General features: G+C 48.2%; 1 protein-coding gene across 1 annotated transcript in view; it reads right to left on the bottom strand.

Moving 5' to 3' along the window:
• Nucleotides 1-13,144, bottom strand: part of tnni3k (TNNI3 interacting kinase) — a 143,467-nt gene that overhangs the window by 84,576 nt on the left and 45,747 nt on the right. The window contains exons 8-12 of the mRNA XM_060830672.1: nucleotides 11,453-11,597; nucleotides 6,540-6,644; nucleotides 6,348-6,442; nucleotides 5,144-5,293; nucleotides 3,670-3,756 (exon numbers count right to left, since the gene is read on the bottom strand). Coding sequence (XP_060686655.1) covers nucleotides 3,670-3,756; nucleotides 5,144-5,293; nucleotides 6,348-6,442; nucleotides 6,540-6,644; nucleotides 11,453-11,597 — 582 coding nt within the window. The remainder of the gene's footprint in view (nucleotides 1-3,669; nucleotides 3,757-5,143; nucleotides 5,294-6,347; nucleotides 6,443-6,539; nucleotides 6,645-11,452; nucleotides 11,598-13,144) is intronic.

Genomic DNA, 13,144 nt, shown 5'->3' with positions numbered 1-13,144 from the left:
TTGTACAAGGGGGCATAACTACAAATCGAGGGGTGATAGATTTAAGACAGATGTCAGAGGCAGGTTCTTTACACAGAGAGTGGTAAGGGCGTGGAATGCCCTACCTGCTAATGTAGTCACCTCAGCCACATTAGGGAGATTTAAACAATCCTTAGATAAGCACATGGATGATTTTGTGATAGTGTAGGGGGACGAGCTGAGAATAGTTCACAGGTTGGTGCAACATCAAGGGCCGAAGGGCCTGTTCTGTGCTGTATTGTTCTATGTTTTATGATAGCACAGCGGCTCAGTGGTTAGCACCACTGCCTCATAGAACCAGGGAGAAAGTGAAGACTGCAGATACTGGAAATCAGAGCCAAAAGGTGTGGTGCTGGAAAAGCACAGCAAGTCAGGCAGCATCCAAGGAGCAGGAGAGACAACGTTTCGGGTATAAGCCCTTCATCAGGATTGTTGGGGTAGGGGCAGCCAAGATAAATGGGAGGGTGTGGGATTTGGGGGGCAGAGAGCTGGGAATGTGAAAGGGAGATGGAGATGGGGGAGAAGGTGATAGATTGGAGAGGAGGGTGGAGCAGATAGCTGGGAAGGAAGATGGACGGGTAGGACAGTTCAAGAGGGCGGTGCCGAGTTGGATGGTTGGATCTGGGATAATGTGGGAGATGGGGTGATGGGGAAACTGGTGAAATCCACATTGATGCCGTGTGGTTGGAGAGTCCCAAGATGGAAAATGAGGTGTTCTTCCTCCAGGCGTTGGATGGCTAGGATTTACTCCAGATCCAACCCTCCAACTCAGCACCACCCTCTTGAATTATCCTAACTGTCCATCTTCCTTCCTATTTATCTGCTCCACCCTCCAATCAATCTGTCACCAACACCCCCATTTGCATCCACATGTCACCTTCCCAACTACCTTCCCCCAGCCCCACCCTCACCCTCCTATTCATCTCTCACCCCTTCCACTAGCCACCATCCCTCACCCCCAACCATGTTCCTAAGCTCATGCTTGAAACGTTGATTCTCCTGCTCCTTGGATGCTGCCAGACCGGCTATGCTTTTCCAGCAACACACTTCTTGACTCTTGGCACCAGGGACCTGAGTTCAATTCTGTCAAGTGACTGTCTGTGTGGAACTTTCACATTCTCCCCGTGTCTGCGTGGGTTTCCTCTGGGTGCTCCGGTTTCCTCCCACAGTCCAGAGGTGTGCGGGTCAGGGTGGACTGGCCATGAGAAGCAGACGGATAGGGTGGATCTGGGCGGAATAGTCTTCAGAGGGTCAGAATAGAGTCAGTAGGCCGAATGGCCTGCGTCCACACTGTAGTGATTCTGTGAATTGTCTTTGAATGATCATTTCCAGCTTCAGAGTAACATACCCAGTGACATATCCAGAGTAACAGACCCAGTGACATATCCAGAGTAACAGACCCAGTGACATATCCAGAGTAACAGACCCAGTGAAGGAGCGTCGGAGGAATGCTCACTGTTAAAAAGTGGCACCAATTTCTCCACAGCCGACTCCCACAAATATCAAAGAAATTAATGATCAGGTGTTCATTGTATATTGATATTGTAACATTGAATATTTTCAAGAAGAAGTTAGATATAATTCTCAGGTCTAAAGGGATCAAAGGGTATGGGGAGAGAGCAGAAAACAAGGGACCAGCCATGACCAGAGCGAATGGTGCAGCAGGTTCAAAGGGCCGAATGTAAACGAGTATGATTAGATTAGACCAGATTCCCTACAGTGTGGAAACAGACCCTTCAGCCCAACCAGTCCACACCGGCCTTCTGAAGAGTAACCCACCCAGACCCATTTCCCCTCTGACTAGTGCACATAGACTATAGGCAATTTAGCATGGCCAATCCACACGACCTGCACACCTTTGGACTGTGGGAGGAAAACAGAGCATCCAGAGGAAACCCACACAGACACAGGAAGAATGTGCAAACTCCACACGGACAGTTATCCAAGGCTGGAATCGAACCTGGGACCCTGGTGCTGTGAGGCAGCAGTGCTAACCACTGCGCCACCGTGCTGCCCAATTCACTCTGCGAGTTGCCAGGACTTGAACTCAGGACTCCCAAAACATTATTTGGGTCTCTAGATTAAGAATTACATGATACAACTAGGCAATTACCTCCCCGATCTGGAGTTAATATTGAGTTCAACAGCTTCAGATTGTGAACCCACTCCCACTGCTTTCCTTTCTTTGAGCTTTACTTGTTACATTCTCTGTCACCATGTCCTGTCTCCCCACCCCCCACCCCAATGGGACTGTCTGTCCTTTCCAGTCTGACAGTTAGACACACCGTTGTTCTGGTGTCTAGATCAGAGTAGTGCTGGAAAGGCACAGTAGGTCAGGCAACATCCGAGGAGCAGGGAAATCGACATGTTGGGCAAAAGCCCTTCATATTCTCACATTCCCATCACTTAACCTGAACAATCAGCAGCTTTTCTCCTCGACCAGTCCAAACCGCTGCCCCCTCCACAATTCACTCGACAAATTAAAAACTGCAGATGTTAGAGTCCAAAGGAGACAGGCAGGAAGCTAGGGGAACACAGCAAGCCAGGCAGCATCAGGAGGGACAGGCAGGAGGCCTTGCTGTGTTCCCCCAGCCTCCTGCCTGTCCCTCCTGATGCTGCCTGCCTTGCTGTGTTCCCCCAGCCTCCTGCCTGCCCCTCCTGATGCTGCCTGCCTTGCTGTGTTCCCTCAGCCTCCTGCCTGTCCCTCCTGATGCTGCCTGCCTTGCTGTGTTCCCCCAGCCTCCTGCCTGTCCCTCCCGATGCTGCCTGCCTTGCTGTGTTCCCTCAGCCTCCTTCTTACCTACCCTCCACATCAGCTCTGATAAAAAGTCATTGAGACTCGAAACATTAGCTTGCTCACTCTCGACAGATGCTGCTTGACCCACTATGACCTCCTTCATTTTCTGTTTTCAGAGCAATTTGAAATGACAGTGTAAATGTTTGTGTGGCTCTTATTTGACATTGACTCAATACAATTAATTCAGAGGTGAAATGAAATTATCTCTAATTCTCAGTTATTGCAAAACAGGGTGTGGAAGCTTCAATGAGCAACGGTGAACAACCTGAATTTTACAGAACCCCTGCAGTGTGGAAACAGGCCTTTCGGCCCAACAAGCCCACACTGACCCTCCAAAGCGTAACCCACTCAGTCCCATTCCCCTACATTTACCCCTGACTAATGCTGAAAATGTATTGCTGGTCAAAGCACAGCAGGCCAGGCAGCATCTCAGGAATAGGGAATTCGACGTTTCGAGCATAAGCCCTTCATCAGGAATGATGAAGGGCTTATGCTCGAAACGTCGAATTCCCTATTCCTGAGATGCTGCCTGGCCTGCTGTGCTTTGACCAGCAACACATTTTCAGCTGTGATCTCCAGACCTCATTTTTTACTCCCTGACTAATGCACCCAACCTACACATCACTGAACACTATGGGCAATGTAGCATGGCCAATTCACCCCAACCTGCACATCTCTGTGACTGTGGGAGGAAACAGGAGCAGACACAGGGAGAATGTATAAACTCCACACAGACAGTCACCCAAGGGGGGAATTGAACCCCAGTCCCTCACACTGTGAGGCAGCAGTGCTAACCACTGAGCCACCATGCTGTTCCCATCAGCAGCAATAAGATCTCAAGTTCATGCACTTACCTCCACCCGGCTGGGAGTATTCATTGCAAGGTGATTCATCCTGAGGTCTTTTATAATGTTTCAGCAACGTCACAATGGCATCATGACCTGGAATCAGATCAGCAGCAGCAGTGACTGGGAATATTTGTGTTTCACTGTTCTCTGTACAGGTTTGCATTTTCACACGACAAGAACAACAAAGGCTAATATTTCTACTTCGTTCAAAACATCCCAAAGCTTTACACTAATGAAGCATTCTGGAAATGTACTCACTGCCTCAGGAGTAACTCAGCGGTGCCACTCTCTCAGTACGGATTCCTGGTATAGATCCATAGGATCCCAGGTATACATCCATACGGATCCCCGGTATAGACCCGTACGGATCCCCGGTATAGAGCCGTACGGATCCCCGGTATAGACCTGTACGGATCCCCGGTATAGAGCCGTACGGATCCCCGGTATAGAGCCGTACGGATCCCCGGTATAGAGCCGTACAGATCCTTGGTATAGAGGGATTACCTTATGAGCAACGGGTAAACAGGGTAGGACGCTACTTCCTGGAGCTTGGAAGAATGAATGGTGATCTCGTTGAAACTTATCAGATTCTTCAGGAGTTTGATGGGGTCAATACTGAGAGGATGGTTCCCCTCACGAGAGGGTCTATAACCAGAGGGCACAGGCTCAAAATAAAGGGGCACCGATTTCAGACAGAGATGAGATGGAATTTCTTCTCTCAGAGGGTTGTGAGTCTTTGGAACTCCTTGTCACAGAGAGAGCTCGGGGGCAGAGTTCTCGTATATATTTAAGACTGAGATAGAGAAACTTTTGACCTATCTTGACCCCCTTTAGGTGTCACGGTGGCTCAGTGGTTAGCATTGCTGCCGCACAGTGGCAAGGACCCGGGTTCAATTCCAGCCTCTGGTGACTGTCTGTATGGAGTTTGCACGTTCTCCCTGTATCTGCACGGGGTTGTTCCGGTTTCCTCCCACTATCCAAAGATATGCAGTTTCGGGTGAATTAGCCATGGTAAATTGCGCAGAGTGTTCAGGGATATGGAGGTTAGGTGCATTATTCAGAGGTGAAAATAGAGTAAGAAAGTTGGGGAATGGGTCTGGTTGGGATATCCTTCGTCGGGTTGATGTGGATTTGTTGGGCCAAAGGGCCTGTTTTCACACTGAAGGGAGCCTATGATTCTATTGGGGAATTGAGGGTTACGAGGAAAGGACAGGAAAGTGGAGATGAGAAATTTCAGGCCATCCATGATCCTATTGAATGGTGGAGCAGGCTAGAGGGGCCAAATGGTCTCCGCCTGTTCCTCTTAGTAATGGCCTTCCTGACCCTCTGACAGTGCGGCACTCCCTCAGTGATGCCCTGGGACTGTCAGCATGGATTTGATGTTCAAGTCTCTGGACCTGGTATTGGAAGGAATAACTCTCTGACTGGGGGATGGGAGAGAGCTACAACGTGACTCCTACCTTCCTAGTGACTCTCATACCTTTCTCATAGGCCCACATCAGGCAGGTCTGTTCATCCTTCTCCCCACTGGAACGGCTGGGGTCTGAGGCCACCAGGTTCATGTCAGCTCCACTGTCCAATAGGAATTGGACCAGTCGGATGTGGCCATGGTAACAGGCACTGTGTAGACCTGTAATAAAAAACACATTCAGTCTCACAGAGCAACATTGTTGGGGACATTTTGAGAAGCTCCTCAAACCCATCAGTGACCCTTAGGAACCAAAGCTCCTTCAGTTTCACTCTGTCTACCCTCCTCTGAGCTGAAATATCCCTGCCCGGAATCTCCCCATTCCTCTAGGAAGCTGCTATTGAATCTTGTTTGCAGCTTCCCTGTTGGGAAGTGCATTCCAGAGCAGAACATACCAACGGACAGAGCACATCCAACATACAAATTAGGAACTGCGGGAGATCATTCACTCAGATCACAACAGATCAGTTTATCTTCCAAATGCCACATTCTCATCTCTTTGGTAACCTTTGATGTCCCTTTCCTAACAAGAAGCTATCTACCTTCATCTTAAAAATGCTCAGTGATCTTCCTTGTCTTCCTCTCCGCCCAATATTTTCCTGTTTTTAAGTGAGTCTATTTCTTGCTGTAAGTGCATGTAGCAAGGAGCTTCATAAAGGGGTTGGATTTTTAACTAGTGGAGTTGTACTTGGACAGTTCAGAACTGTTTAAGACAAGGAACAAGGGACAGTACAGCACAGGAACAGGCCATGTGCTGACACATAACACCTTTCCAAACTAAAACCTTTTGCTTCTATGCGGTCCGTATCCCTGTATTAGAATCTATTTATTTGCAATGAATAATAATTGTTATTACGTACAGCAACCTGGCCTGTGCTTTCTATCACCCTTGGCTCGGAAAGACAGGGAAATCAGGGAATTTTGTGAACTTTTAAAAAGTTCTTTAACCTTTGTGATGACTTTTGGAATAATGGGGTTTGATTTCCAATGACGACAGTCAGTTTTAAATCTGCGGTAGGTCTTTTGTTAAGCAACGATATTAAGGGGTATGGGCCAAAGGCAGGTTATTGTGATTAGGCCACAGATCAGCCATGATCTCACTGACTGGTAGAATAGGTTCCTCTGTACCTCAGTGAAGCTTGACACTTTCATCACAACTTCCTACACTTTTTAGCAAAGAGCCTCTTCGCCCCTTCCACAACACCTCATTTCTTACCAGTGTGTCCATCCCTTCCCTGATGATTTATGCTCATGGCATTCTGGCTGATTAGAAACTTGACCAGCTCAAGGTCCTTCCCGTAAGTGCAGGAGCTGCAATCAAGGTGGGTAATGAATAAATGTCAGGCGATTCTTACTCAGGAGAACAGAAGAATGAATGAGAAGGCACTCGCGACGGGAGAGACTCTACCTGTGGAAAGAGGTTTCACTGAAGATATTTTCCTTGGTTAAGCTTTCAGTTCCGGAAAGTCGGATGAGTTCACTGGCCACATCCAGCTTCCCGTTGTAGCAAGCCCTGAGGAAAACAAAGAGAAACAGGACCAATCCATTTCCACTCAAGGTAAACCTAGCAAGGCAGCAAGAGAAGGCTTCGGGTAAAAAATGAGGTCTGCAGATGCTGGAGATCACAGTTGAACATGTGTTGCTGGTTAAAGCGCAGCAGGTCAGTCAGCATCCAAGGAACAGGAAATTCGACGTTTCAGGCATAAGCCCTTCTTCAGGAATGAGGAAAGTGTGTCCAGCAGGCTAAGATAAAAGGTAGGGAGGAGAGACTTGGGGGAGGGGCGTTGGAGATGTGATAGGTGGAAGGAGGTCAAGGTGAGGGTGATAGGCCGGAGTGGGGTGGGGGCGGAGAGGTTAGGAAGAAGATTGCAGGTTAGGAGGGCGGTGCTGAGTTGAGGGAACCGACTGAGACAAGGTGGGGGGAGGGGAAATGAGGAAACTGGAGAAATCTGAGTTCATCCCTTGTGGTTGGAGGGTTCCCAGGCGGAAGATGAGGCGCTCCTCCTCCAGCCGTCGTGTTGTTATGTTTTGCCGGTGGAGGAGTCCAAGGACCTGCATGTCCTCGGTGGAGTGGGAGGGAGAGTTAAAGTGTTGAGCCACGGGGTGGTTGGGTTGGTTGGTCCAGGCGTCCCTGAGGTGTTCTCTGAAGCGTTCCGCAAGTAGGCGGCCCGTCTCCCCAATGTAGAGGAGGCCACATCGGGTGCAGCGGATGCAATAAATGATGTGTGTGGAGGTACAGGTGAACTTGTGGTGGATATGGAAGGATCCCTTGGGGCCTTGGAGGGAAGTGAGGGAGGAGGTGTGGGCGCAAGTTTTACATTTCCTGCGGTTGCAGGGGAAGGTGCCGGGAGTGGAGGTTGGGTTGGTGGGGGGTGTGGACCTGACGAGGGAGTCACGAAGGGAGTGGTCTCAGACTCCTCCCTCCCCTTCCTAGACCTTTCCATTTCTATCTCGGGCGACCGTCTCAACACAGACATCTACTACAAACCGACTGACTCCCACAGCTATCTGGACTACACCTCCTCCCACCCTGCCCCCTGTAAAAACTCCATCCCATATTCCCAATTCCTTCGTCTCCGCCGCATCTGCTCCCAGGAGGACCAGTTCCAACACAGCACTGCCCAGATGGCCTCTTTCTTCAAGGACCGCAGATTCCCCCCAAACGTGATCGACGATGCCCTCCACCGCATCTCCTCAACTTCCCGCTCCTCCACCCTTGAGCCCCGCTCCTCCAACTGCCACCAAGACAGAACCCCACTGGTTCTCACCTACCACCCCACCAACCTCCGTATACAACGTATCATCCGCCGTCATTTCCGCCACCTCCAAACGGACCCCACCACCAGGGATATATTTCCCTCCCCTCCCCTATCAGCATTCCGCAAAGACCACTCCCTTCATGACTCCCTTGTCAGGTCCACACCCCCCACCAACCCAACCTCCACTCCCGGCACCTTCCCCTGCAACCGCAGGAAATGTAAAACTTGCGCCCACACCTCCTCTCTCACGTCCCTCCAAGGCCCCAAGGGATCCTTCCATATCCGCCACAAGTTCACCTGTACCTCCACACACATCATCTATTGCATCCGCTGCACCCGATGTGGCCTCTTCTACATTGGGGAGACGGGCCGCCTACTTGCGGAACGCTTCAGAGAACACCTCAGGGACGCCCGGACCAACCAACCCAACCACCCCGTGGCTCAACACTTTAACTCTCCCTCCCACTCCACCGAGGACATGCAGGTCCTTGGACTCCTCCACCGGCAAAACATAACAACACGACGGTTGGAGGAAGAGCGCCTCATCTTCTGCCTGGGAACCCTCCAACCACAAGGGATGAACTCGGATTTCTCCAGTTTCCTCATTTCCCCTCCCCCCACCTTGTCTCAGTCGGTTCCCTCAACTCAGCACCGCCCTCCTAACCTGAAATCTTCTTCCTAACCTCTCCGCCCCCACCCCACTCCGGCCTATCATCCTCACCTTGACCTCCTTCCACCTATCACATCTCCATCGCCCCTCCCCCAAGTCCCTCCTCCCTACCTTTTATCTTAGCCTGCCTGGCACCCTTCCCTCATTCCTGATGAAGGGCTTATGCCCGAAACGTCGAATTTCCTATTCCTTGTATGCTGCCTGACCTGCTGTGCTTTAACCAGCAACACATGTTCAACGGCAAGAGAAGGCTGTCATCTCCAGCCTCTGGAGTAGTTTGGAAGAATTCCATCATATTTACAACGCGGTCACAATCGATCGGCTGAAAAACCCATCTGGCCCATTAATGTTCTTTGGGAAGGGAATCTTCAACGTGACTCCAGACCCAAAGTAATGAATCACAGAATAACGGAATGGTTCCAATGTAGAAGGAGGCCATTTGGCCCACTCTATGTGCACCCAGGACTAACTCTCCAAAACAGCATTTCACTTAGTGCCATCCTCCTGGCTTCTCCTTGTAACTCCACCCATTTGTTCTGTTCAAATAACCATCCAATTCCCTTCTCCACTACAATCCCATGCAGCACATTCCAGACTTTAACCAGGAAAATGTTTACACTTCTGCTGACTACTTTAAATTTTTGCCCTCTCTCTGTCACTAGTTGGAATATTTTCCCCCAATTTACTCTGGTCAGACCTCCTACCATTTTAACAATTTCCGTCAAATCTGCCTTCTCTTTTCCAAAGAAAACAGTCCCAATTTCTCCAAACTCTCATGTAACTGTAATTCTCTTGAATGTGTTCACATCCTTCCGAAGGGGAGCTGCCCAGAATTAGATGCAATACTTTGAATGAGGTCAAATTAGTTCAAGTCCCCAAGTCTATGAACCTGTTAGGAAATCCAAGCAAAGTCTGGGTTTTATTAACCACGCTCTCCCTACTGTGTTCCCACCTTTAATGACTTGTGCACATATACACCCAGGTTCCACTGCCCCTCTACACCCTCTTAGTTTTGCATCTTATATTTCATATTGTCCCTCCACGTTCTATTGTCCAAAATGCATCACCTCTATAGGGAACCCTCATCTGACACTGTCTCCCCACACCACCAACTTTTGAAGTTCTACATTGTCCACCTCACAGTTTATAAAGCTTCCAAAGTTTTGAACCGTTCACCAATTCTCTAATTGTGCCCAGCACACCCAGCCCTGGTCGTTAATATATATGTTGAGAAAAGCAATGCTCCCAACACTGTCCCTTGGGCAACTCCACTACAACCATTCCCCAGACTGAAAGACAACCGTTGTGGGTGGCACGGTGGCACAGTGGTTAGCACTGCTGCCTCACAGCGCCTGTAGACCCGGGTTCAATTCCCGACTCAGGCGACTGACTGTGTGGAGTTTGCACGTTCTCCCCGTGTCTGCGTGGGTTTCCTCCGGGTGCTCCGGTTTCCTCCCACAGTCCAAAGATGTGCGGGCCAGGTGAATTGGCCAAGCTAAATTGCCCGTAGTGTTAGGTAAGGGGTAAATGTAGGGATATGGGTGGGTTGCGCTTCGGCGGGTCGGTGTGGACTTGTTGGGCCGAAGGGCCTGTTTCCACACTGTAAGTCTAATCTAATCTAATCATTAGCCTCTGTTTCCTGTCCCTCGGCCAATTCCAGATCCATGCTGCTACTGCCCATTTTATTCCTTCAGCTCTAACTTGGTGCATGAGTCTGTTTCATGAGGCAGTATTGAATGTGTTCGGGAAGTCTAATGACAGCAGTGTCCTCATCAACCTCCCTGTTACCTCATCGAAAACCTCCAGCAAGTTAGTTAAACATCAATTTCCAGTAAGAAATTAAGCCTGTTTTATCTGTGTGACTGTTCAGTTTTCCTAAATGTTTTCGAACCACCAAACCACTGTCTGTGATTGACACCCAGCTGCCCTCTGAAACAGCTGAGCAAAGCATCCCGTCCAACAATAATTAGGGATGGCCAACAGCGCCCACATCCCGTTGAAGAATTTTGTTTTTTGAAAAAGCCAACTGGAAAGCAGCTATAAGCCACAGAAGCCTCACATACTTCACCTCCCCCTGGCAGCAAACCCTTCGATTCCTTTCCCCCATGTGTGTTTATCCAGATTCCCCCTCAATGTTCCCCCACACCCCATCTCTGTGAGAATGAGTCCCACCTTCCCTTCCCCTCCCTGTGAGAATGAGTCTCACATTCCCCTCCCCTCCCTGTGAGAATGAGCCCCACATTCCCCTCCCCTCCCTGTGGGAACAGTACCTACTGAATTCCTGGTTGGATTTATAAGGGATTCTCTCATCGCTGCGGCTCCTAGGTCATGGCTGATCCATATTTTATCTCCCTCCGTCTACTTTGCTTGACCTAATTTGATCCAGGTGACCCCAGCACCCGCAGCTTTCTGGGGGAGAGTTCCAGATTTCCACTGCCCTTTGTGTGAGGCCGGGCTCCCTGGAGCCTTGATTGTAAACTTAACCTCATGTTTTGAACTCCGAGTAGTTCCTCTTCATCAGGCCATCACCTCCTTTCACCGTCTGAACCAGGTTTAATAAAACACCGCCACACACAGGAGGTGCAAGCTGGCTCCATCCAACCCAGCCTCGTCATTTAACCCTTTCCTCCCTGGGATTATTCTAGTGAATCTGCTGTGCCCCCTCCAGGGTCAGTCTCCCCTTCCTGAGGAGCGGGGCCCAGAACTGAACCTGGTTCCTCCTGATTGGCCATGACCTGGGGTTGAGTGTAAGTTGACTATCACTTCCTCCATTTTGTGTGATCACCCTCTCAGCTGACACACCAACATCCTACCAGCGTTGTACTTTGTACCTGTCTATTAGTCTTTGTGGTGATCAAGGTAACAATGAAGAGAATGCATCAGCCAACTTACAGATGGAGAGGTGTGTCACCATAGATATTCACGGCATGGGGATGTACATCAAAGTTCCCTTGGAGCAGGTACCTGACGATTTCACAGTGCCCAAATCGGCAACTAAAATGGAGGGGTGAATGATCCTCATTGTCCTGAGCATTCACTGAGATAATCATATAACAAGAGATAACCACTGGTTACTAATATTGGGTACATGATCAGCAATCACCATTGGTTAGTAATGTTGTAGATATAATTCAAGAGAATTGTTGTTCAGTAATGTTATGGATGTAACTAGAATAATTTAATTAGTAATATCAATGACATAACCGAACATAACCATCGGTTAGTAATGTTTAGATATATAACTAAAGATGGACATTGATAGTTACGTCAGTGATCGAGCTAGAGATAATCATTAGTTAGTAATATTAGAGATATAACTCGAGACAACATTAGTTAAGAATGTTGGAGTGACCCTCTTTCAATATGGCTAGATATCGAAGCCTCCCAGGCAAGGTGCCCCCTTACCAGTTTGCTGTTTTTGGACAAGGTGAGGACAGTTAGGAAATGTTGCCATAACCCAATAGTCATCAATACTGTTAAAGCATGGAGGGCAATTCGGCAGAGGGAAGGTGATATTGGCAAAACATCTTTGTTTTCACCTTTAGTGAATATCCCAAGTTTTCAACCGGGTATGATAGATTCAGGATTTAAACGTTGGGCAGCTAGGGGTATATCTTGCATGGGTGATTTATTTGAGGGAGATGTAATGATGTCCTTTGATCAGTTAGTACAGAAGTATGAGTTACCTAATAGAGACCACTTTCGTTTTTTTCAAGTTAGGGATTTTATTCAAAAAAAGACCACACTTTTGACTGATCCCTACAAATCTGACATAAAAAGAGGGGTACTAAGGGCTAAGAGTACACGCTCTGTCAGGACTCTATATCACCAATTGGGGGGTGCCACCTCAGATGAGTCTGATCAACTCTGCAAGATGTGGGAAAGAGAGCTGGGTGTTGAAGTTGCTTCAGAGGCACGGGAGGATATTTGGGAGAATGCAAGGAAGATATCAATTTGCAATAGGACCCATGCTTTACAGTTGAAGATTCTCCACAGGGTCCACTTAGCCCCAGACTGTTTGTCAAAATTTAAACCAGGGGTAGCTTCAGCATGCCCCAAGTGCAAGGTCTGCACGGGTACTCTTACCCATTGTCTCTGGTCTTGTGACAGGCTTCAAACATATTGGAGCGCTGTAGTGGGTGCAATGGAGAGGATTTTAGGTGTAGGGGTGGAGAAGGACCCTATTTCGCTCCTTTTGGGCCTACCCATTGTAACGATTGTGTTTCATGTGTCCAATATCCAGGGAGGAGGAACTGTGAATGTATGAGTGTTTTGTTTGGCTGGGCTGAGTTATTACTATTTATTTGTTTGTTGTCAGGTATTTATTTAGTTAATTTAACTGGTTAGTTAAATAACCAGTTTAGGTTTTTAAAAAATTTTATTCTTCTCTATATATGTTTATACATTCGTATAGGAGGGTGGGTTGGGGAAATTGTTTTCATTATTTGAGTTTAGTTTTATACTATTTTTGTACTGTTTTGAATTGCACTGTTTTGTATTTGCAATATTTAAAAATCTATTTTTACTTAATAAAAATATATTATTAAAAAAGTGTTGGAATGAAAATAATCTTTATCACAGTTT

The sequence above is a fragment of the Hemiscyllium ocellatum genome, chromosome 9 (genome assembly GCF_020745735.1).
Source record: "Hemiscyllium ocellatum isolate sHemOce1 chromosome 9, sHemOce1.pat.X.cur, whole genome shotgun sequence".
Classification (NCBI taxonomy): Eukaryota; Metazoa; Chordata; class Chondrichthyes; order Orectolobiformes; family Hemiscylliidae; genus Hemiscyllium; species Hemiscyllium ocellatum.
The sequence above is the reverse complement of the archived record's forward strand: the minus strand, read 5'-3'. Positions and strand labels throughout refer to the sequence as shown.